General features: G+C 35.1%; 1 protein-coding gene across 4 annotated transcripts; it reads left to right on the top strand.

The window, feature by feature from the left end:
* ESCO1 (establishment of sister chromatid cohesion N-acetyltransferase 1) lies at positions 1-19,647 on the top strand. 4 transcript variants are annotated; one of them, XM_081951715.1, is made up of 12 exons: positions 8-383; positions 3,340-3,441; positions 3,530-3,713; positions 3,960-5,529; positions 7,045-7,159; positions 8,514-8,577; positions 11,323-11,437; positions 12,483-12,614; positions 15,979-16,068; positions 16,879-17,019; positions 18,004-18,191; positions 18,714-19,647. In XM_081951715.1, the coding sequence occupies exons 3-12, from the start codon at positions 3,532-3,534 to the stop codon at positions 18,883-18,885; spliced, it is 2,769 nt and encodes a 922-aa protein (XP_081807841.1). In that variant the 5' UTR covers positions 8-383; positions 3,340-3,441; positions 3,530-3,531; the 3' UTR covers positions 18,886-19,647. The 4 variants fall into 4 exon arrangements, with proteins under 4 accessions (XP_081807842.1, XP_081807841.1, XP_081807840.1 ...); XM_081951714.1 differs by having other exon boundaries at positions 3,395-3,441; positions 3,530-5,529; XM_081951713.1 differs by having other exon boundaries at positions 3,530-5,529.
* The last annotated feature ends 5,813 nt before the right edge of the window (positions 19,648-25,460 follow it).

The raw sequence follows: 25,460 nt of genomic DNA, 5'->3' as shown, positions 1-25,460 counted from the left end.
GACCCCTGCTTTAGGGAACTCCAACAGTCCCTCGTCTCCCAATGCGCGAGAGGGGCAGAACTTGTAAAAGATCTGCGGCCTTTAAAACACGCCGGTCTCCTTCCCCCACCCCCGCATATGGCGGACCTTGAAACCTGCAACAGACAACCGGAAATCCATCTTGGAAGAGACTTCAAGCCCGACACCCCCCCCCCCCCGCCTCCTCAATCCGGATGCGAGAGGCGTTGTGGTCGCCTCGGCTCGCTCTTCGTTCTTTCGTGCCGGCCGGGTGACATGGGGAGTTGGCGGCGCTGACGCGGAAGCCAAGACGATACCGGTAGCTTCCCGGGCACTTTGTTCCTTTGCAGCTCTCCCGCCTCCTTTGTGGGTCCGTCGTTGGGCAGGTGAGGCCTGCCGGGGGTAAAAAGTGGGCTCTCTCGGCTCCCTTATTCTAGGAAGGGCGGATTGGGGGGGGGGGGGGGGCGGGACAGTGGAGGCCTTGCTGCGCCCGGCTCAGTTAATCTTTCTGGCCCGTCCAGGGCAGCTGGAACAAGACTAATATAGACCCATAAATCAATGTCGTAATTGTACATTTCTTAATCACATTCAAACGTACTTGCAAATATATTAAATATATATTTTAATATATATTTTAATATATATTTATTTATATTTAAACATATATATTTAAATATATCCTCCTGTTTTTTCCTTGCCCTAAACATCAACAGCACCTTTCTTTTTCCTCCATTTTTTTTTGACCTAAAGATCGACCTATTATTCCACACGGCCTTTGACTTTTAACTCTTCCTTCAAACCTTAATTACACTCAACTAATGCGCTGAATTTTCCTCCCCTCTTTTTTTTTGTTCTTCCTTGTTTACTGTCTATTGGGGTGGTAAGATCCAGATTCCATCCTTGCTGCCTGTGAAGTTTTAACATATGCTTTAAATGATCCAATATTGTTTTTCTTTTTAAAAAATTGGTTTTGTAATTTTTTAAAAAATAATTTCCTCTTCAAGGGCTCCAGAACAGTATACTGGCTGCATCCCTCTCTCCTCAGGCCTGGGCCCATCCATAATGCCCGGTAAGAAACCAGGCTAATGATCGAAGGGCTTCGGCGGTGAGGAAACCCGCCATTGGAGGGTCCCAGGTGCTCTGTGAGCTTGGTGGTTTTCATTACCGAACTAGGTAACTTCAAATGGGCGCCTGTGAGAAAAAACACCAAGCTCAGAGAACACCAAGGACCCCACAGTCCCAACCCTGAACCGCAAATGTTTTCTTCTGTGGGAACCTGCCTTTATTGGAGTGGCTGGAGGAGGAGAAGCCACCTGGTGGCTTGGCCTACCTTTGGCTTCCCTTTTTCTGTAGCCCAATATTAGATTTAACAGATTAACAGAGTTGGAAGAGACTTTGTAGGTCATCTAGTCCAACCCCCTGCCCAAGCAGGAGACCCTATATCTGCCTCTACCTAGGATTGAACTCACAACCTCCTGATTGTGAGGCAAGAGCTCCACATTCTGAGGAAAATCTGGAAAGGATTCCCTTTGGGGCCGCAGAGCATCAGGGGTCCCTAACTGAGGTAGACAGGGATTCTTTCAATGTGAAGTTTTTGAGGCATGTGCTGCATTACTCCGTTTGCTTTCCTTATGGGATTGCAGTAGGGTTAATATGTGGTCCTTGTTTAGTCATAGCTTGTTACACTAATAATCTGTTTTGCAGGCTAGGTTGAGTCATAAACCATGGCTGCAGCCAGAGGGGTTGTTGTGCATATTCTGCTAAGTTAAACCCCAAATGGCTTCAGTTGACACTAGCATTAGAAATTCATGCTTCCTGGCTCTTCTCCTGTCCCCTGGAAGCCGTTCAAATGTTATTCTATCCTGTGGTTTGTGGAGGTGCACTAGCTGGCTTTTTTTAAAAAAAAGCAACCATGTATTTTGATGGTTAAGGCAGACATTAAGCAGGCTTTTGAAGCTAATTTCTGCTATGGATTGTTGTTGATTTCAAACTGTTCTTGCTTACCTTGATCTAAACAATGTGATTTTTCTCTGCCCTGGGATTGTGCTTTGTTTTCTCTGTATTATGCACTGTTCTACTTTAATAATAAGACTGAACCTTACATACATTCCGAAATTGTATTACTGGTTCTCCATGATAAATGTGTAAGTTAATAAGTATTCTGTAACCCTGGCTAAATGTTCTATATATTTACATAGTGTAAAATATGTGGAACCTGTGTATAGTTTGGGAAAGTGGCAGTGTAAAATGTAGGTAGCATTTTACATAACCCTAGATTGTTATCCAACATATACAGAATTGGGGTGTAGTCAGTTCTACTACACATGTGTCAGTTATTCCCAGATTCTTCTTACTTCTATTAATAAATAGTTTACTATAGTAGTTTTACTATACTATAGTAGTTTTATTTGCTTCAAAGTCTTAATTTTTCCTCCATTCCTTGAATCCTATATTCATATGCCTCGTGATTAATTGAAAACAAAATGGGTGAAAGAAGACTGCCTTTCAGCTAGAACTTCTTAGGAAAAAGAATAAGTTGAGAAAAAATGTGTTATATATATATATAATGTCTCTGTGATGTACTTAATCATGAAAAGACTTTTCATAGATGCAACTGTCTGATATTAGTTGATTTAGGATCCAAGTCAACTTCTGTCACAACCAAGCGAAGAAGTTTAGAATAAGCTTAAACTGAAGATATGTTACAAAGGCTTAAAATGAAAGAGAGTAGATAATTAGAAGCTCTTCTCCTCACCATAATTGGGATACCTCTGAGGGGTTTTTTTAGTTTATGAAATGTACATATATCTTCGTTTCTTGGCATTGAAAGTTTCTAAGTTACAGTAGAAATTTACAGAACATTCAGGGGATGTATATATTTCTTCAATGTATTTAGGACAAATATATTAAATCTCTACTTGTTGCTGTTTAATGAGTAAGAAAAGTTGTTTATTTTTTCCCCAAACCTTATATAATGGCAAAGTTACAGGAATTTAAACATAATTTCTGGGCCCATAAGTCTTCTTAGAGAATGATGTAAAGCAAAAAAACGTACACTTATGGCCCTGATAATGTTAGATATAAAGTAATGAACCATAACTGTTAGTATGTTGGTTTTTCATGATATGTGCAATTTAATCTTCACTGACATTAGAATATTGTAGGAAAAGCAAGATAAAGAACAATATGAACATCAAAGGATGAAATGTGATATATAATCCAGATGTTTTCCAAATATATGTTGTATGTCCTAAAATTGCAATGAAACAATTTTTTAATTAGACATCTGTGCTCAAAATTAGTGGCACTCCCACTAATATTTTATTGTTCCTGTGTTTATAGGATATATATAATGCTCTCTTTGGATGTAAATTCATAAGGAATGCATTTTTCACAGATCACTACACTTCTACTGAAGCAGAATTCGCTTACAAAACAGTACTTGTGAGTAAACCAAGTCAGTATGTCAAGCTTCAAATTTAAAATGTACTTTTCAAGAGTATAGTTATAACCGAATATCCTTTTCTTTCAGAAATGGCAGCACAGAAAAGGAAATCTGTGCTGGTAGAATCCTCTGCTAAGCGGCGGAAATTGAATAAAAGTAATAAATCAGTTTCTACTAGTAAAGAAAGAAAAGTACAGGATGCTAAATGCATATCAAATAAGAAAGCAGTGCCGAAGAAAGAAGTGCCCCAACTCTCTGCCACAACTAACAGGTCAGCTGTCGATAAGTTTATAAATAGAGCTTCTCTGCCATATTCCCAAAATAAGCAAGCACGAAGGAACTCCAAACAGACTTTAAATGAGTTAAAGAAGAAAGCATGTAAAATGGTGTGCATGAAAAGGACATCCTTAACATCTTTAGGTAAATTACGTCCTGCACAGACCTCTCTGAAATCTTCCAAACTAAAGCATGCTAATTCTCTGAATCTTTCAAAATCTTCTTCCAAAATCTGTTCTAGGGGGAAGAGAAAATGCAACCTTGTCAAAAATAAAACTTCCTATGAAAACAAGAAACCAAATAAATCACCTGTAGATTCTAAGACAAGTTCTACTGAAGCTCAATGTAAAAGACATGCAGCCCGGTGTGGTAAAACAAGTCATAACTTGCATTCGAAATCACGACCAATCAAAGAAAACACCAGAAGAATTACAAAATCTGGAAAACATATTAGTAGTAGTAACTTAGAGGTTCAGAATTCTAAAACCCCTTCTTTAAAAAAAACAGCTTCTCAAAACAGTGAAGCAAGGTGGACTAAAACTTCAAGTGACAAGCTTTGTGATATTGACCACAGAAAGATAGGGAAAAAATCAGTGGGTACTGATTCTGTTAAAGCTGTCAGAATTAGGCAAGAACAATTACCTGTTAAACAAACTAAAAAAGTACCTGAGAAGGACACAGTGCAGGACCTTTCAAAGTCACAGCATACTGTTTCACATGGGCATCAAACTAGAAGATCGCCAAGATTTCAGCAGTCGTCTGATGTTTCTTCAATATCTTTGAGAAGCAGAAAAGTTAAAGAAACACGTGCTTCTGTTACAAAGCAATGTAACCAGATGAAAAAGCTGGTGCCGCAACGTAAACATGAAAAATTGAAACATGTCCACCAGAAACCAGGAAAGTCTGCAGAAGACAATGATCATCAAATTGAAAGAAGAAAAATATCAGATAATAAGAAAACGGGTTGCTTCTCCCCCAAAAAACATGAAGCGGATTCTGAAATCAGTGATTCAATTGCATCTCAAGATAAGCCAAGAGAACTGAGAAATAATTTGGAAAGTAATAAAGAATCAGAAAAGGAAGTTGCAAATACAATTTCCTGTCCTATAAATTCAGCTTGCAGTATAATAAGCAAAGCAAAGTCAAAGCACAAAAATGGAAAAATCAGTGTAAAAGCAGATAGAGTTTTACCAGTACAACCTGTTTGCCAACAAGAGGATGTGGTAAAATCTAAAAAGATTAGCATTCTTGAACTGTGTGAAGAAATTGCAGGTGAGATTGAATCGGACACAGTAGAGGTAAAAAGAATTTCTCCTAATCCTGACTATGGAAAAGAGGAGGAAAAAAATCCAGTGCTTGAATTGCCACAGGACATAGTATTAAATGATGAGAAAACTAACCAGAACTCTCAATGTAAGAGGTTTTTTCCCAGCAGAAAAGGGATGTCTGTCAAATGTACTGTAAATGGCAGACATGGCACAGTGAACAAGAATTCTAAGTGGACCAAAATAAAATTAACTAAGGTCAATCATGTGAGCCATAGTATCTCAAGTACTCCAAAGCTTGATGTTTTAAAATGTAATGATCCCGAGGAACAACAAGCCAGAACTGTAGAAATACACCTTCCAGAAGTTACAAGGAAATTATCTCAACACAATGATAGCACAATATGTGAACAGAAGTTAAATACACCTGATTTTGAAGGAATCCAGATTAAAGATAGAATACCACATGCCAAACAGTCCACTGTACAGAAGATAGAGAATGGTTTGTCTGAGGCAAAACATTGTCCTGGGCCAACACCAGATAAGGTAATTATTTTGTAATTTTGTGATATAATAGTATGACTTTGTATTTTATTGCGGAATTAGTTTGTTTCACAAATTAATATGTTTAATATGATGTACTTTGAGGATGAGTATAATGCAGTGCATTCTGTTTAAAATAACCCATGATCTCTATCGTGCATGTATCATTTATAATTTATTACATCATTTATTACTCATGCCGTAGTAACTTTGCAGCTTGACTATTGCAACATGCCTACATGGGGCTGAACTTGGAGACCACCCAGAAGTTTCAAATGATCCAGAATAAAGCGGCATAAGCAATGATGAGCATTCTTGGTATGCCCATGTAACACCTCTGCTTCGTGAACTCTACTGGTTGCATCCAGTGCAATTGGCTGGCTTCTGGGTGTGATTCAAAGTGCCGGCTGCTATCTATGAAACCTTACATGGCATCGGGACTCATTATTTGAGGGACTGCCTGTCTCTCATTGTATCTGTCTGACCACTTTCATCTTACAGGGTTGGCATACTCTGGGTTCCTTCAGTTAAATTGTATCATTGAGTGGGACCCTGGAAGAGGGCATTTTCTGTGACAGTGCTTGGCTGTGGAAGGTCCAGATCCCCCCCCCCCCAATTCTACTGATGTTCAGAAAAGTGGTGAAGACTTTGCTCTTTGCTCACCCAAGCTTTTGGCAAGGGAGAGTGAGACCTCTCACCTGATTCCATCTGATCTGTCACGAGCAGGGTAGCAATAAGAGGCAATACATTACTAAAAGCTAACTGTAAAAAGATGGTTTGAAATGTTTTGTCTACATTTTTTCCTATAGGTAACTGAGTATCATGGGAAAGACAGTTAAGTTCAACACAATATAAGTTGAGTTATCTCTTAGATTTGAGAGATTTTCTTTGCTAGTTCATTGGGAACTAGAGGTATCTCTGAAATAGAGTTTATGCATGTACTACACAGTTATTTACCATACCTCTTGAAGCCATAGATAGGTGGTATATGCAAACATAGCTATATATCAGTATGATTTGCTAAGCTTATAAGGTACTTCAAAGGATAGAAAGTTTCTAATGTTAACATGTTTTCTGCAACTTCTTAAAGCAGCTGCATCTTTTTCAGAGCCTGTTTAGATGCCCATTGCAGTACTGTGTGATCTTAGGGAAAGGGACATTTAGTTTACATTGAATCCAAATACATGTTCCTAAATGTTTCAAAGCACCTTTTTGCTTTGAATCAGAGCTCTGCACAACCCTAAAATTCCTTGAAGATTGAAATATTGTTTAGAATTGCTAAATTCTTTATACACTTGCACAAAGGCTCAAGAAAACTGATTAATATTATCATGAGATAAATTACCTCTAGCCCAGCTATTGCAGCAGTCCTTATAATTTATTGCATCTCAATAGCTTCATTATGCAAATATGGTAGAAGTTTCTTAAAGTGAGCAGGAACAAAAATTTAAATTTTTGAATTGGTAAGAGCTGTTGTATGTTTGAATAAATGACTCTTGTATATATATATATCTTTAGAGTTTCAGTTTAGTGTTCGCTACACATCCAGAAAATACTTCAGTGAAAATAATTTCAGAACAAGAATCAGTAGTGAAGCAAATAAAAAGAGAGACAACAGAAATCAAACCTCAAGGTAAACTTCAAATTATATATCATATTAAAGCATATTTAATTATAGATAAAGTAATTTATAGTTTGAATTCAAGTTTATGTATTATGATATATTTAAAAAACTATGATCAAATAATCATGGAACTTGGAAGGAAGCAAGGGTAATCAGATGCAACTTTATTTCCATTAATAGGCTAACCTGTGCTTAGAGGATTGCTAATAGTATACCATAAGTCTTATCATAAAAATGCCAAAGTGAGGCTACTTATAGCTTTTTTTGAACTGATCTTACCATTGGCAAATTAAATGTAACTGATTTGCTAATATATTGACCAATGTATGCATAACTGTAAGCCAGAATTTGTTTTTTCATGATATTTTCAATATTTTGTAATATGTCAGAATGAATTAGATTCATAACAACACACAGGGCAAAATGTAACAAACTATCATTGATCAACTTGATGTATGAACTCAACTTTACTGCAGACAGGCAAAGTAATCACTACTTGTTGAATCAATTCTTGGGTTTTTTTTTTCTTGTAGCATCAAGAACAAAACAGATCAGAAAAACTAAATAGGAATAAGATGGGATTCTAGATTTAGACCCAGTGACTCTAATATAATACAGGCATTAAATTGATGCTGGAAGTAATGCATAGTTACATGATTTATAAATGAGTAAAAACATGGTGCTGCTTCACTCTCCCCAGTCAAAACTGAAATACTGAGGGTTTTTTTTTCTTAAATGAAGCCATCTTATTGGTCTGGCTTTCACAACTGCTATCAGTTGGGCTGTGTTGAGCTATGAGGTTTAGTGCCATGGTCTAGACAACAGCCTAGTCAGTCCCTGCCCAGTTGCTGTGGTCTACGTAGCAGTCCATCTTGCTCCTAAAAATGCCAGCTTCTAGTTGTCAATGAAAGTAAGGAAATCTGTTGCCTAGATCACATTCATTAAACCCTGAAGCCCAATATTGCCCTTTTCTATACTCTGTGTGTATACAATATAAGGCAAATATAATCTGTTACATTAAAGATACTTCATAGTTCATAATCTATTTAACCTTTGTAGCTCTAAATTACATGAAGTGTGCGCCTTTCATTATATTTGTGTATGAATTCATCGTATGCACTTTTAGCTAATATAAAACTGAAGGAGAACTTGCTTAAAGATAATTATCCCCCCAAATAGTCTCTATTATATATTCATTGATAAATATGAAGTAATATGGAGTCCTTGGTTGTCTTTGAGTTTGGTTGTTTGATTACAGATGTTTCAAACAAACACCCAAGTTCAGGAACACCAAAGACTCCAGGTTTAACCCTGAGCTTCATATATTCTCCTCTAATGCAGTAACGTATTGATTTATTGATAGATCCAGTTGGTAAACAGTTGGTTCAGACTCCTGCTAATAAAACCTCTGAGATAAATGAGAGCAGGTAAAGTATTTTTAAAAATTATTTTATATTTTCTTATATTTTATGCTGCAATCTTTTACAAGTTTGTTTTAAATTTGCCAGTCAGTTGTTAAGAAATATCTAAGTATTATCAACTTAACATTCTTTCTTTAATATTCCCTTTCCTAAGGGTATAACCTGAGCTCAACGGGCCAAATAATCAGACACCTTGATCTTAGGCTGGTCTTGATAAAGGCAGATCTTTGCGGAATGAGATGTTTGGGTGAAGAAGCACACAAACCTGGCACCTCTGTTTGGGTAGAATTAGGGATGTGGCCCTGAATGAGCTCTGGATTGCATATCCTACAGCTGCCAAAATTCAGAAGAAAGGCTAACTGCAATTTTAGAGAGACATTAATGGGCCCAGCAGTACTGCACTGTATATAATGGTTGCAAAGGATGATAAGTGTTACTGTTGGTCTCTTCCCAGTTGCTGATCCTGAACACTTCCCTGTTCGTTAGAGGAGTCAAGAGAGATGAAACAGGTGGGGGGGGGACTTAGTATAACAGTACTACAATACCAAAACACAGTACAGCCTCGTAATGGTTCTCAACATGGGTATAAACCCATGTTGAGAATCAGACACTGACTGGCAAAATGTGAATACTTCTGTATTTAATGGCATCTGGACTGTCTGCAGATGTTTTGAGTGCTGCTGTGCAGGAGCTCTGCTTGTACCAAAAGGAGTTGTTTCAGCCAGTTCTGGGAGGAAAATCATTAAATCACAGGGTCACCTGTCACAGTGAAGTGTCAGTATACTATTGCTACTCAGCTGTATAACCATCAAGGCCAAGATAGGGATACTATTTAAAAACGAACACAAGCAGATACAAGATTAAGTCTGGTAAGAAAAGATGTTGCCTGTTAGTAAGTTCTAGGAACTTAAGTTCCAGTGATTGTGCTCTCTCTGCAGGAGCAGATCTATGATTAGGGGATCCTCTTGGATTTGCAGATCCTGCTGGAGAAGCAGGTAGAAGCCCTGGTAGGGAGACAGTATACCAATTACAGCCTTACCTGAGGTGGAAAAACTTGGATGTTGTAACTTCTACTCTAGTTGTTGTGAGATTTGCACTATTACAATGCATCATATGCTTGTTGTCTTTCAAGATAATCTCCAAGATGCATCAGATTGTGGCAGCCAGGATGTTAGAAGGAGATACCTATGTTGTAGCCACACCAATGTTGGCTGCCCATAGCTTCCAAGCTCGGTTCAGACAGTTAATTATTACCGAAAAGCCCTATACAGTACAACTCCAATCATATCAGAAGTCATTTTAACCAGTATGAGTCTTCCTGTCTTGTATAGTTGTACAGGAGGGGATCCATCCCACTGAACATAAGACAGGGGTTGACTAGGATGCAGGACTGTTCCACAGTAGCTCTTGCCCTTGGAAGTACTTTGCCCCCAGATAACTGTCTGTAAAACTTCAGACACTTCAGAAGACATCGAAATCATTACTTTTTAAACAGAAATTTAATAGCTAGCAATTTTTTGTGTGTAACTGTCAGTAATATGAGTTAATTGATTTATGCTGTTTTTATTGTTAGGGGCTCAACATTTGTACATTGCCTGATTCTTTTGAGAAGTCAGTATTAAAATGAAATAAGCAAATATTCAATAGAGACTTTTAAAAGGCTGTGACTTTTGCACCTAATAGATAAGGAGAGTTTCTGAATGTTTTTGTTTTATTGTTGCTGTGATTATCACTTTGAAAGAATTTGCTCTATATATCCTACTTTTTGACACTAAAATGAAGCAGGAACAGAACTGTTGTTCAAACAGGAAGTCTTCCCTCTATCCTGAAGAAAAAAGAAGGCATAGTTCCAACTTCCATCTTAAAGATATCTATGTAAAATACAGGTAGTCTTTGACTTAGAACTATAACTAAGCCCTAAATTTCTGTTGTTAAGTGAGACATTTTTAAAGCGAATTTTGCCCTATTTTATGACCTTTCTTACCACAGTTGCTAAGTGAATCACTACAGTCGATAAATTAGTAACCCGGATGTTAAGGCTTTCCCTCTGACTTCGCTTGTCAGAAGGTCACAAAAGGTGATCTGTTGACCTTGGGTCACAGCAATGGTCATAAATATGAACCAGTTGCCAAGCAGCTGAATTTTGATCACATGGTCATGGGGAAGCTGCAAAGGTTGTAACTGAAAAATGGTCAGAAATCACTTTTTTCAGTGCTATTTTAACTTTGAACGAACAGTAAACAAATTGTTGTAAGTCAAGGACTAGCTGTAATTGCTTCCATTTATGAAATAAGGATTGAGGATGGAGTATGTGGAGGTAGTCTTTTTTTCCTTTTGCTAGGAGCATAGGTCATACCATCATACAAAAACCACATCTCAACAGATTAGGTTCACTTTAATTTTTTTTTAAACCCAGCATGATAATACAGGGTTTTGAACATCTTAAATAAAACTTTATTCTTTGTGGACAATCAAGCTGATATGTGCAGCCTTTGTTTTTCAGATCAGAAAGGGATTGGCCTATTCCTTTACAAACTTTGCTTGCTGTAAAATGTGAGAAACATTTTTTTTGACAGCAGCGTAGCTAAATTATTTGATTGCCTTTCTTCCAGGAGCTTAAGGTGTTTTGTATTGCACTCTTTTCTACTTAGATTTAATATTAATTCAGTTCAATTGTGTGGAAGAGAGATACATTTTTATTATAATGCATACATAAACAGTAACTTTTGTGAATTATTTTTATGCATAAAGGGCATCTGTGCCAAAGATTCCATTAACAACAAAATGTGATGGCTTTCTTACATCGGAAGAACATATTCAAAAATTAAAAGAAGCTGCAAAAGATGGCGATAAGCAGCTAATCATAGTAAGTATTTGTGGATAGCAAGTTACTGGTTGTTACTTTAAAACAATTATTCAATGTCTGTCAGGCTTTTATAAGTTAATAAAGTATAATATGTTAATGAAGTAGAAAAATATTCTCTCTCTTATTGTGTAAGTAGAAAAATGGGTTAAATCTAATTTAAAGGTTTTTTGTAATAGTATACGGTAATTTTCCATTCATTGTAGTGAAGAAATGTATTATATGTATTTGATGTACAGCAGATATGGCCATCCAGTATCTTGGAATGAAGGCTAAACCATAAAATACAGTTGCTGGAATTGGGTATGTTTAGTTCAATGAAAAGAAGGACTAGGGGTGACATGATAGCTTTGTTCCGATATCTACAATTGGGTCCAAAATTTATGTTGCTGAGAAGTTTGTTAAGCGACTTTTGCCCCATTTTACGACCTTTCTTGCCACATCTGTTAAGTGAATCACTGCAGTTGTTAAATTAATAATACCATTGTTAAGTGAATACGGCTTTTCCATTGATTTGGCTTGTCAGAAAGTCACAAGAGGTGATCACGTGACCCTGAGGTGAACTATCATAAATATGAACCAGTTGTCAAACATCCGAATGTAAATCACATGACCCTGGGGATAGTGCAGTGGCCATAACTGTGAAAAATTGTCTTATGTCACTTTTTTCAGTGCTGTTGTAAATTTGAACAGTCACTAAACTGTTGTAAATCGAGGATTACCTGTATTGATTTCCTAGTTCTCTGTTCCCCAGTTCTTGATTTCCCTGGACTAACAAAAAATAATAGGAAAATGTGCTATTTTACCATACATATTTTAATTAACAGGAAAGATCATGTTATAGCTCTAAAAATATTGCCATGAGCCCTAGTTTGCTTCAAATCCCAACAAATGTATTTTGAATGCTCTTCATAGTTGCTATCCTTGATATTGAAAGTACTTTGTGTATTTTAATGACATGGGTTTGCAGCTATTTATGTTCCATAAATTGTATTATTTGGTTAGGAAAGTTTGGTTCACAAGCTATATTTTAACTTTTAATATATAGGATGCAGGACAAAAACGGTTTGGAGCTATTTCCTGTAATATTTGTGGAATGCTCTATACAGCTTCAAATCCTGAGGATGAAACCCAGCATCTGTTCTTTCATAACCAGTTTATAAGTGCAGTAAAATATGTGGTAAGAATATTTTTTCTTTGCTCCGCTCCAAAGCATAAAATATTTTATATATAGCTTCTCCAAAATTATACTTAAAACAACAGCAAATCCAGTTAGAAATGTTTTATTTGTTAGTTTAAATAAAATAATGAAACATCCTTGTTCACATTTCTCCTAACGAATTCTTCCGTGAGTAAATATTATATCACCTAAGTTACCTAATACTGTCTGTACTGTATAGTGCTTTGGATTCAATTCAAATCCAAAAAGGTATTCAGAGCACTTAGAAATCTGCCTGTCACCTTTTTCCAGGAATCACATGTCAGATGCAGAAGGCATCCTTTGAAGCATTTTTGGAATCAAATCAAAAGCACTCTACAGCCCTATTGCACATGCATTATTTTATGCTTTCACATAGGCAGTGGAAATAATGTTGCCCTTAGTGGTATTTTAGTATAAAATTTTGTTTGGCTAGTAGAAAATAATTAGCATTTAATTGCGCAATTTATTTTTAAAAACCATATTTCATATAAGATTGTGGAACTGACCATTATATGCCCCTGCAATTTATATTCAGAGTACTAGAACTCTATTTTCTTTATCATATATGTTACCTTCCATAACTTGTATTGATATTGATAAGACCTCCAGGATAATTGAACTGAACTCCCCCAACTGCTTCCAAAGTCTACCACACAAATACCAACTTGTTCAAATCTAGCTGCTGATTTAATGATTTACAAAAGCTTTTACTAGTTTCATGACCTTATTGAACTTCCTATAAACTATTGCCTACTTATGGAAGAAATACATTACCAAAGCTCTGGAGAGCAGGACTTTTAAAGCATCTGGAAAAGCAGTGGTGGTGGGATAGTAAAAAAAAAAGTTTGAATAATTGAATGATCAGACCTTAAGGTGAAATTTGAACATCAGTTTTTTAATCCCTTTGCTTTTCAATCCAATATAGTATATTCCTTTTCTATTTTTAAAAATATTTTTGCTAGGCTGGAATTCAAAATAAAAAACCCAGAAGCTAGAATACAAGTTGCTTCTTCTATAGTAGCATATATTAATATTTCATTACAATCCAAATATATGCAATTTTTATTGGTATTTGTTTACAGCTAAAACTGGATTTTTTGAAACATCATAATCAAACTGCTGGATTTATGGAAAATAAGTTAAATCTTTTATGTGATATAATTTTTTGTCCTTGTATATCACAAATAATAATTTGAATTAAGAGTTAAATTATGTTTCAAAAAACCTTAATTCTCAAATAATTATTGCAGCCATTTATTTATTTTAGTTTAATTAATGTTTATGTCTTAAAATTATTCTCAACAAATACAATATTTTAAACACCATAAAAAATCAGTTCAAGATGTTCATATAATTTTCCCTTATTAAAACATCTGTGAATTAAATTGCTGTAGCTACTATTGTAGATGTACAATGAACAGTTAATTCTTCCTTTTCTTTTTTAAATTTTTTTAATTAATTGAATAAAACAAAAGAAAAAGAATACATAAAATTATAGATCAATTATGGAGGGATGATGTGGCCATTGTTTTGGAATAAATTACCACTGGAGCTGAATTAAATCCTTCTATATTACCCTCTAAGTCTAAGAGAAGGCTATAATCATATTTATTTTACTTCTATTGTCTGAGTTTTTAATGTATAATATTTGTTTTTAATGATAGCTTTATTATTACAATATTTTTGTAAATTACCTAAAGCCATTAAAGGAGTGGTAGCGGAGATGTGGATATATATTTTCTAAATAAATAAAATAAACGCTAGAAAGTATCATCCAACTAACCTTTTTCAGGTATTAAAATATTTTGGGACTCTAAAATTAAAATGACTTGCTTTATGAATAGGTGGGCTTAGAAATCTGATGAAATGAAATGATCAAATGAAATTGTTATCACAAATGATACCAGAAAGATCTTTATTTGAATTATTGTGTTAGCCTCAAAAGATCAGGACCACAAGTGAAGTTCCAATTAAACTGATTTATTACTAATCATGCCTATGCACAAGAATCTATACAACTAGTTAGCACTATCTTGGCATTAAATAAGGGTCAACGGAATTCAAAAGGAGTTGCACTTAATCTGTTTGTGACCACATAAAAAAACTCTAAGCTAATTCCTCTTTTGACCCCGTCCCCAGGTTCTGCCTCTTCTTCTCCTACAGATTGATAGTATCATTTCAGCCTCTTTTCTTGGGTGAATGTTATAACAGTATGTAACAGTATGTAGTTATATACATATAAACTGTGTGTATATAAGTGTCAGTGGAATATAGTTAATTGTTTTTTAGTGAGCTTTCTTTTTCTCTCTCCCCTTTTTAAACTGAACATAGGTTAGACTTTTGAATTTATTATAAATAAATTTATTTATTTATTAAATACTGCTTTAGGCAGCCTTTGCAAACAACATAAACTCTAATTTAAGGATAAAATTAAGTCTTAATAGACTTAAGTGGCTTTTTGTTTTGTTTTTTCATGCAGGTACTGATCATTTATCACCATCAGTGTGGATCTGAAGAAGAGTTAATTACCTCATTTTTGAGTATGTTTAACTTCAGATACACACAGCGTAGCAACTGTCCCTCTTAGGGTATTAGAAGGTAGCTATTTGTTTATAGTCTCATTTTTGTGACTATTAGTTCTAATTAGTGACACAAATGATTTCATCTTTTGAACCACTGAACCACTGCATGCCATTCAGTTCACTGAAAACCTCCTGGAGGTCTGTTGCATGCCACTTATCAAAATGTACACATATCTGTGGAGGTAACTGTGTTAAAGAAATGCTATAATTGTACATATATATAAATATATAAAACATATATAAATGTACATATATACATATTCCTACTTGCACATACAAGCTCTGGACTGATTTTGGGGGAATTTGCTGAATGAACAAAATATGCTTGCCAATTCTTAATGGATGAATTTTACAATTATTTTAGTGGAAAAGACTAGGGCTGCCCAACGCTTCATGTCTGAATCCAACAAAGTGCTGTATCAGCACCTCTCTACAACTCTTGAAAGCAGCGGCTTTTTCCTAGGATTATGTAACAGATATGGAGGGCATGTACTACGTTTGAACTCCTACATATCTAGAACCAACTTTTGTCCAAAGTGTCACTCAGCCCTAAAAGAGTTGTAAAGTGTAAAATATTTTCATAGTTTTCTGTGGAAGCTTTTGAGTTATACAAGCTATATTTATGGACAAGTATAACTCCATCAAGTCAGGAGTTTTGTTTGCTAAGCAAGGGTGAATTATTTAACACGAGCTAAAAGTATAATTGTAAACAATGTATTAAAAGCTTTGTATTTAGCTGAGCACTGTCTTTTCCTTTTTAGGGGTGGAAAAAAGAGAGAATTTTGTCTGAGTATCCTGATGGTAAGATTATAATGGTCCTTCCTGATGATCCCAAGTATGCACTGAGAAAGGTAGGTGAAATGTCTTGAATTGTATTTTGTTTAATGGACAGGAAAAGGCTTTGCTACGCTTTTTACAGTGGTTTGTTATTGTTAAGAATGTGCTAATAAACACCTACCAATAAATTTTCTAATCACTGACGTTGCCAAATACATACAGGACTTTCCACGTTTTGATTATTTTAACTATATTAACATGAGACTGGCATGACAAGATGTTGGTAGAACATATGAAATTAATTTTCAGTTGAAAGATCATAGGGAGAAATAAACCATCTTCCCTAGATCTAAATAGAATTGTTTGCATGACAAGTTTAGTAGCAGAAACAAACCAATGTGTCTTAAACTGTGCAATGTGAGAGAGATTGACAGCTTACTTATTGTGTACTATATCACTGGAATGCAGAATATCAGAAAATTTTGGCTAGAACAAACTTAGTGTCTCTATGATTGTATTAAGCTTGTTTACATAACTTTACTATAATTTGAATTATAGTTCTGTTACATTCAAGTATACATTATACATTTCAAAGTTTTGTTTCCCTATTGCAGTTTTGTTTTTCTATTATACACATTTTCTGTGTTTGTGTGGGTAGATGGGTTAAATAGTTTTTCCTTCCCCAGATAGGTTAAATTCGATATAAATTACATACCCAAACACTAAATCTGTACCTATATGTATTGCGTTTTGAACAATTATGCGAAAATACTTTTATGCTTTTTGAATGTTTTCTGGTTAGAGTGCATATTTTGTTCTTTTTAAAAAAAAATATGATTTTGAATATATTGGTTCTACGACTTTTTATGTTGTTTATTTGGCAGGTTGATGAGATCAGAGAGATGGTTGATAATGATCTGGGATTCCAACAAGCTCCTCTAACATGCTCCAGAACTAAGACACTATTATTTATTTCTAATGATAAAAAAGTAATTGGCTGCTTAATTGCAGAACATATTCAATGGGTGAGTAAACTGTGGATAACTATTGTCTTGTTGTTACATTTTTCTTAGAAAGTTCGTATATTTTTATTTAAAATGTTGGAACCTCTGAGAATATTTCCAGTGAAAAATTAATAATTAAAATAAGGACATTTTGGTTTATAACGTAAAATGGGGAAAAATGGATGGAGATAGAATGTAAAAAGAAATACCAATTCTTAAGGTAGCAGTTATTGTAGTGACCACTTGAAATACATATTAGAGACATCTTCTCAGCTGTTAGGCTTCAATTTGAAAATTGCAGTGCAGCACTTGGTTGCAGAAAATACAGCAATCCAAGTTCTAGTCAGTTGTGTTTTAATTCTTAGTGCTACTGGTAATTCTCTCAAATACTGGTGCAAAATTCATTATGATTTGAAGATGGCTGCAAAGAGAAGCAAGTTTTTTTCTGCCTTATAATCCTTGTGCTGATTTTTCCTGCCATACTTTTTCATCCATTGGAGGAAGGACTCTCAGCAGGTCTGCATTTTGAGCTATTTGCTTGTGTGATGACTGTAAAAAGCTGTTTCTTATATAGGAGAGGGGATGTGTAAAGTTCCTCAACCATCTGTTGGAAAAGGAAGTGCAAGTGGCAAGTGGATTTTCCCATAATTCTAGCCATCTTTTTTGTTTCAAATAGCAAGGCTACTGAAGATTTTTTTAAAAAATGTAGTATCTATAGAACTATTCCAAGAAATGTAGTCATCTTCACTACACGACACAATGAACTGTAGCTGCACTAGCTGGTCAGTTGGCATTTCCTTCTTGGGCAGCTGACATAAATCATGCCTATAAAATTCATTTTATATTGTAATGACCACATTGTGTGGGGCTATTCAGCAAATATGACTGGATGTAAACACCGTATTTGGAAAGGAGATAGTTAAAACAGGAATTAGTTATTACAAATACATTAATATCAAGATCAATCCTACATAATGCTAACTACTGTTGTTATTGTTTCCCAAGGGGTATAGAGTTATTGAAGAAAAGATTCCAGATATTAGTTCAGAAAATGATAAGCTCACTTTTGAAAGGCAAAAGGCCTGGTGCTGTTCAACAACTCCTGAGCCAGCCATCTGTGGCATTAGTCGCATTTGGGTGTTCAGCATGATGCGACGGAAGAAAATTGCTTCTCGGATGTTAGAATGTTTGAGGTAAGGACCTTTTGCATTAGTATTAACGATTTACGGGGGCACCTACGTTACACTGAAAAAGGACAGGATTGCTCACATGGCATTTTAAATTTTCTGACACCCTCCCTGCCGTTGGCCCTGACTGTTATAGCTTAACATAAGATACAGTCTGTATTCAACTTTTACTTTTATCTTAGAGTAGTAAAATACTTCATATACTGTTTAATCAATTGGCAGCTAACCAATCCATGTAAGAATTGTTAAATTGTTCACGGCTTGTTCTTTGGAAACTTTTAATTATGAGAGCAGATGTGACTATTTCAGAGGTGTGATAATTTTAAGAGGAAGACAAGATTAGTTAGCATCTGAATACTGGCTTTTGAGAAGTATTAAAATACATTGTATTTGGGGCAGTATTTTTATGTTTGTTAACTCCTTGATTCGTCAGTATTATTTGCTCAGTAGGAAAGTATATGTTTTTTAAAAGTGTCTTTGCCAGTTTTATTTTGTCACAGTGATTTTTTTTATCTTGTCTTTAATCAGAAACAATTTTATATATGGCTCATATTTAAGTAAAGAAGAAATTGCTTTTTCTGACCCTACTCCGGATGGAAAATTGTTTGCAACACGGTATTTTGGTACTAGTCAATTTTTGGTATATAATTTTCTCAGTGGACAACAGCCTCAAAGTGGTAAACTTTATAACAAAAAGTAATGAGAAATCATTAACTCTGTTGCTTAATGTTGACCAACAGATTTGGACTTTTATTAGCAGTGAACTCAGGAGTAGTAACAACCAAAAAGATGACGGTTGTATTTTATTAAAACTGTAAATAGCACAGAAGTAGAATAATTTTGATATTTTTATAAAAATATTATTATCTCTAGTACGCTAGCCATGTTTACATGCAGCAAATAATTTGTTCATAGTGGACTGTCAATTAGTGCAAGAACTTTGGTCGCCATTTAAGTATATTTTGAAGTTCACAATGTAATGGTATACCTAAGGCAAGGAGAAAGACAGTCTGTATTTGGTAAAGGTGTGAATCTGAGAATCCCCGTAGAAATTTTGACTGATAATTTCCATAGCCTTTTAGAGGTGTGAAAGTATTCTGTATTCAAGAGCAGTAAAAACTAGGGTCTAATCTGTGTGTATAATTGGCTCATTATATATGTTGAATGAAAATAATAGTTTAAAAAGAAAGATACTAGCTTCTTTGGAAAAGTATGCCTCCAACTATACTTTAGCAATAGCAAATTGGGTATATACTTTATTTTGTGGACTTCACGATACTTTAGCCTAAACCCCTCTTTATTTCAGAGGGTCTATATAATGAAAAACTACTGTGGCCTTCTTGACATGTATATAATGTAGATTTTAAAAAGAAAACATTTGATAACTTTTAAATAATCTACTAATGATAAATGTATTTAAGCAATGTCTTTGATATTATTGACTATTAAAAGTTGATTGAAACACTGGTCTGGTGTAATAATGATTTTGGGTTGTTAACAGTTGCAGCATTTACATTTTGACGATCACAAGCAGGTACCATATTTTTCGGAGTATAAGACGCACCAAGGTTTTGAAGAGACATTTTTTTAAAAAAGTAGGTAGGTAGGTAGGTAGGTATATATATATAGAGAGAAATACAGTAGGTAGGTAGGGAGAAAGTGAGAGTAGTTAGGTAGGTAGGAAGGTAGGTAGGAAGGTAGATAAAGGGATAGAGAGAGAAAGAGAGAGAGAGAGAAATACAGTAGGTAGGTAGGAGGAGAGTGTGTGTGTGTATAGAGAGAGTGATAGAGATACAGTAGATAGAGGGAGAGAGAGGGTAGGTAGATAGATAGATAGATAGATAGATAGATAGATGATAGATAGATAGATAGATAGATAGATAGTTGGTTGGTAGGTAGGTAGGTAGGTAGAGTAGGTAGAGTAGGTAGGTAGGTAGATGTTGATCTTGATCAATGTAATTCTCATCAGTTAAAGAGCTTTCTGAAAAGAAAAGAAAAAGTTTTTGCACTCTGCAAACCTCCCCAAAACGGGATTTTTTTCAAAAAAAAAAGGCATGAATAGCCTTGGGGGGCTTTGCAGAGTGCTCCGGAGGGACAAAAATGAGCAAAAAACACCCCATTTTTCGGGAAAACGGGCCCATATTTTTTGTCAAAAAATTGCATGCATAGCCTGATGGAGGCTTATAGATGGCTAGTTTTTTGCTCATTTCTGCCCTCCCCAGCCCCCAGGAGCTCTCTGAAAGCCTCCATGAGGCTATACACGGCCATTTTAGTGAAGGAGCAGGGCTTCGGGAGGCAAAAAATGCTGTATTCAGTGTACAAGACGCACCCAAGTTTTCAGCCTTTTTTTTTTAAAGGAAAAAAGATGCTTCTTATACTCTGAAAAATACGGTAGCTTAATATTTCAAAGAAAAATTTCAATCTACAAGTAGCTTGATTAGTTCAAAACAGTGCCTTATATAGTTTAATAGTCTAGTTCCAATGTTTTCTAGAAATGTCTCCAAATGGTCTGTTCTTCAGGAATACAATGGATTTTGATGCTAGTACATCTTCAGGTTCGCTATGTACAAAATAGGCTTCTGCTCCCATTCCTGGATAATTGTGTGTGAGAAAAGATTTAGTACTGGGTAGGTAGTATGCAAGCCATTTCCTATCCTGAATATGTCACAAACAGAATGGCTCCTTCATGTTTAGTCAGTGCTAATACAAGCACCTTTTCATGAGACGATACTGTCAAATAATGTAGATTGATTAATTATTAACTTGTTAATTTCAGGTTATACTATGCACAAAATATAAGCTTACCTCCTAAAACTTAAAATCTGGAAACATTCATAGAGCCTGCAAAAGAAATGCTGTAACCATGAATTTCATAACATTTTTCCTTCTATTGAACATTTTTTTAATGTCTGTCTGTCATCATTTTACAGAAGTGCAATTAAAATGGAGGGATAGAACTACCATTGGCTATTCTTAAGGTTGGTTCTAGGCCATAAATCTCGGTGACACTTATAATTCATATTTCCTAAGGTGGGATAAAACAAGTATCTCTTTATTGAGGCAAGCCTATTGATCTTAACTGTAAGGTTTGGACCATGTGATTCATCAGTTCATGAATTCTTCTAGTCTTCCTTCATTCAGAAGACAATTTCTCGACCACTTTCTGAATCTTAAGGTAATTTTTGTCTCTTCTGTAACAGCAGCCATATATTTTTCAAGGCTTGTATGTATGATTTAGAAGCTGCTATGGCTGTCTTTGTAATTATGAAGCATTATATGAGCCTTGAAAAAGGCAATAGCTTTTTAACAAAGAGCTGCTTTTTTCTGTGCATAATAAAACTCCTTGCGAATATTGTAGTATTGCTTCCTGACATGCTAAGCATCTACAGTCACCTTGGATTAATGATTAGCTAGTACAAGTTTAAATGTTAGCTTATGTATTGGCTGTTCAAGTTGTTACTAAGTTGTTAGATTAGTAATTGGCCAAAATAAAAATTCTGAGGAATCAACATAGTGTGAACCTGATATAGAAAGCATTAATTGATTAACCACTGGCATGGTGCAGAATCTGACAATAAAACAGAAGTACATCTAGCTGGTTCAACAATAAAGAAATATTATCTCTGCCATAGTCTATATTTAGACTAATAAGCATGTTATATGGATTGAATCAAGTGCCAGATAAAAGTGCCATTACATTGGTCTACACATATATCATTAACAATGGGAATATTAAATATTTGCTTTCCAGTAGCAGTAGATAAGGGATTTAGATGAACTACAGTAAAGGCTCTTACATTCTTAACTGGTTAGTATTAAATTACAATCATGATTAGAGATTAGTTCCCCCATGCACAGAGTAGACAACAATCACACTACTCTTAATAAGGCTTGATGTTACCAATATGTACTCTACAGGACCAGTTAGTCCTATCTAATCCCAAGTAATAGCCTTCTTTCCATCAGCAAAGGGGCATCTTGGGGACATACTAAAATGGCAATTTTTAACAGACATATGCCAGTGTAAAGGAAAATTGAAATATTCATACACTGGTCCCTTCTTATTTGTATCTTCACAGTATGGCTAGGCTTCTGAAATGGACAACAGCGTAACCTAGCATACTTTTATCTGAAGTGATACAAACAATATAATATATGCCAAGCGTTTTTCAACTATGGCAACCGTAACATGTGTGGACTTTGATTCCCAGAATTTCCCAGCCCACATGCTAGGACAGTTGAAATCCACACATTTTAAAAATGCCAAGCTAAAAAAACCACTGATTTTAGATGCTATTGTTTCTGAAAGTGTAATTACTCAAAATAATTGTGAAACATTATTTCTAATTTTTCAAATTCTAATTCTAAATTAAAAAATGTACATCACTTACCTTTAAAAAAAAATAGAAGAACAAGCAAATCAAAACCAAATTAAAAGATTGATTGTATAATGGAAAAAAGAGCCTTAAAAGTATTCCATTCGTGTGGACCAACAGAAAGTTTGCACTATATTAAGACCAACACTTCAAAGGTAATAACATTACTGAATTTAATGAAAGAACATTATAAACATACTATAGACACAATTGCAAACAACTTCAGTTAAAATAAATGTGAGGTAGACGGACTAGTGAATCTAAATTCACCATGTTTTGGTTAAAAGAATTTTACACCAAGGACTGCTTCAAATCTGAGGAACTTCCTACAGAGTGAGTAGCTCTATGTAGGAAACAAGATAAACAAGTAATTGTTGACAAACAAGCTGAATATGTGTTTGTATATACATATATGTATATACTGTATGTATGTATGTACACATGTTCTGGGAAGTAGTAACCAACTCTCCATAACAAATGTGGCATCTACATCATCACACTGTTGATTTACAGATCACATACTTTATTTCTTAAAAGTTTATCTCAGTAGGAAACTGGTCAAGTGTGAAGCAGTCCTAAGAGAGCAACATTTACTCTCTTTTTTAGAGATCACATAAAGCAACTGTATAAATTACAGAAATAGAATCTGAGTCATTTTTTTAAAAAAATTACAGATTATATTCAGTATAACCTGAGACTTGTCAATTATTTATATTTAACAAGCTCACAGGTAAAATAATGCTGGCCTTTAATACATTCATATCATCACCTTGCTACAAGGCTTGTAAATGAAATAATATCATAACATTTGGTATCTTGCTCTGATCTCCTTTCCCACTTATCACATTCAGAATTTATTTCACTATTACAGAAAACTTAACATTGAGATTGTAAAGATACTTACTGAAGAGGTTTCAAAGAATATTTAACCAAAACTCTTTCGTCTTTGCTTTTGTGAAACTACCGTATTTTTCGGAGTATAAGAAGCACCAAGGTTTTGAAGAGGCAATTTTTTAAAAAAGTAGATAGAGTGATAGAGAGGCAGAGAAAGAGAGAGAAATACAATAGGTAGGTAGGGAGAGAGAGAGAGAGAGTGTGTAAGGTAGGTAGGTAGATACAGGGATAGAGAGAGAAATAGAGATAGAGAAATACAGGAGGTAGGTAGGTAGAGGGATAGAGAGAGAAATAGAAAGAGATAGAGAGAAATACAGTAGATAGGCAGGGAGGGAGAGAGTAGGTAGGTTGGTAGGTAGAGGGATATAGAGAGAGAAATAGAGAGAAATACAGTAGATAGGTAGGTGTTTCTGCTGGCACAGGACTTGATCAATGTAATTCTCATCAATCAGTTAAAGAGCTTTCCAAAAGGAGAAAAAAAGTTTTTGCACTCTGCAAACCTCCCAAAAATGTCCTGTTTTTCGTGAAAATAGGCCTGTTTTTTTTAAAGGCATGAATAGCCTTGGGGGGCTTGCAGAGTGCTCTTGGGGAAATGGGCCAAAAACGAACAAAAAATGGCCCGATTTTTTGTCAAAAAAAATTGCATGCATAGTCTTATGGGCCTCCCAAGAGCACTGCACATAGAGTGCTGCTGTGGGCTGTGGAGGGCAAAAACGGCCCATTTTTTGCTCATTTCTGCCCTCCCCAGCCACCAGGAGCTGTCTGAAAGCCTCCATAAGGCTATGCATGGCCATTTTGGTGAAGGGGCGGGTTTCGGGAGGCAAAAAATGCTGTATTCGGTGTATAAGATGCACCCAGATTTTCAGCCTCTTTTGAAGAAAAAAGGTGCACCTTATACTCCGAAAAATACAGTATGTTGAACTATCAGTTGTTCTTGTCCAATTTAGAAAATATCTTTTTAAGATCTTTCCACACAATCACACAATGCATTGCTTAGTAATAAAAGAGAATAGAGTTTTTATACATCAGTCAATGATAAACAAACAAAATATATTCCCGCACAATTTGTTCAACAGGGAGTGCACTAGTAAATTCTAAACAAAAACTGCACAATTTGGATAGCATGTGAGTTAAACACTTGTTCTAATTACAACTCAACAGTAGTAAAAACCATATGGTGCATCAAATACAATAAGAACCTGCTACTCAGGAAATACATTTTCTTAGGTATGAAACAGTGTTTGCTAACCACTTACATTCTCCTTCAAAAATGGCCCTAAACCTTGATTGTGTGAAAAGACCCTTTATCAGTAAATGCTCAGCTTCTATTTTTATACCTCTTTATCAAGGGTCAAAGCACCTGGAATTTTAAGAACATAGTGCAAAGTTCAAATATATAAAGAAGATTTCAAAAGCTTTCAATCTGCAAAATTTGCAATAAAATGGCAACTCTTTGGAAACATTTACAAATTATGTTCAGCCTCATAAAACTACAATGAAACCTAGATTATCTGACACCCCCTACTTGTAAAGTTTATGTAAATTTCTATTCCCAAAATGTAAAGGTACTTATTAAAGTATAAGGCAAATGTTATAAGGGTTCCAAAAAAAGAATATACTAAAGTAAACAATTGTTCATTTGAAATATGCTACATTTATGTAAAAGTACAATAAAAACAATAGATTTGAAAACCATTACTTCCCTTTCAACTTCAATATATTATGCTTTTCATCATTTGTAAACAGCTCTTTCACAAGGTAAAAAAAGTTGCATGATTAACACTTTGTTCTAAATGCAGTTTGGGTAGGTGCTTCATTGAGAGTTGCAGGTATCATCCTTTGTATTTAAACAGCCCCAAACAAATTACTATTTGTTTTCATCATCTTATGAAATAGGCTGCACAACTTTAAATAATCTGTGTAAGAAATGTAAGATTTGTGTCCAAAGGAAGAACTACAGTAAAGGATAACATAAAAGAAATTGAAAATTGACTAACAAGCAGAA

The sequence above is a fragment of the Natrix helvetica genome, assembly GCF_964273705.1.
Source record: "Natrix helvetica genome assembly, chromosome: 4".
NCBI classification, from domain to species: Eukaryota; Metazoa; Chordata; class Lepidosauria; order Squamata; family Natricidae; genus Natrix; species Natrix helvetica.
This window is presented reverse-complemented; position numbering and strand designations above follow the sequence as displayed.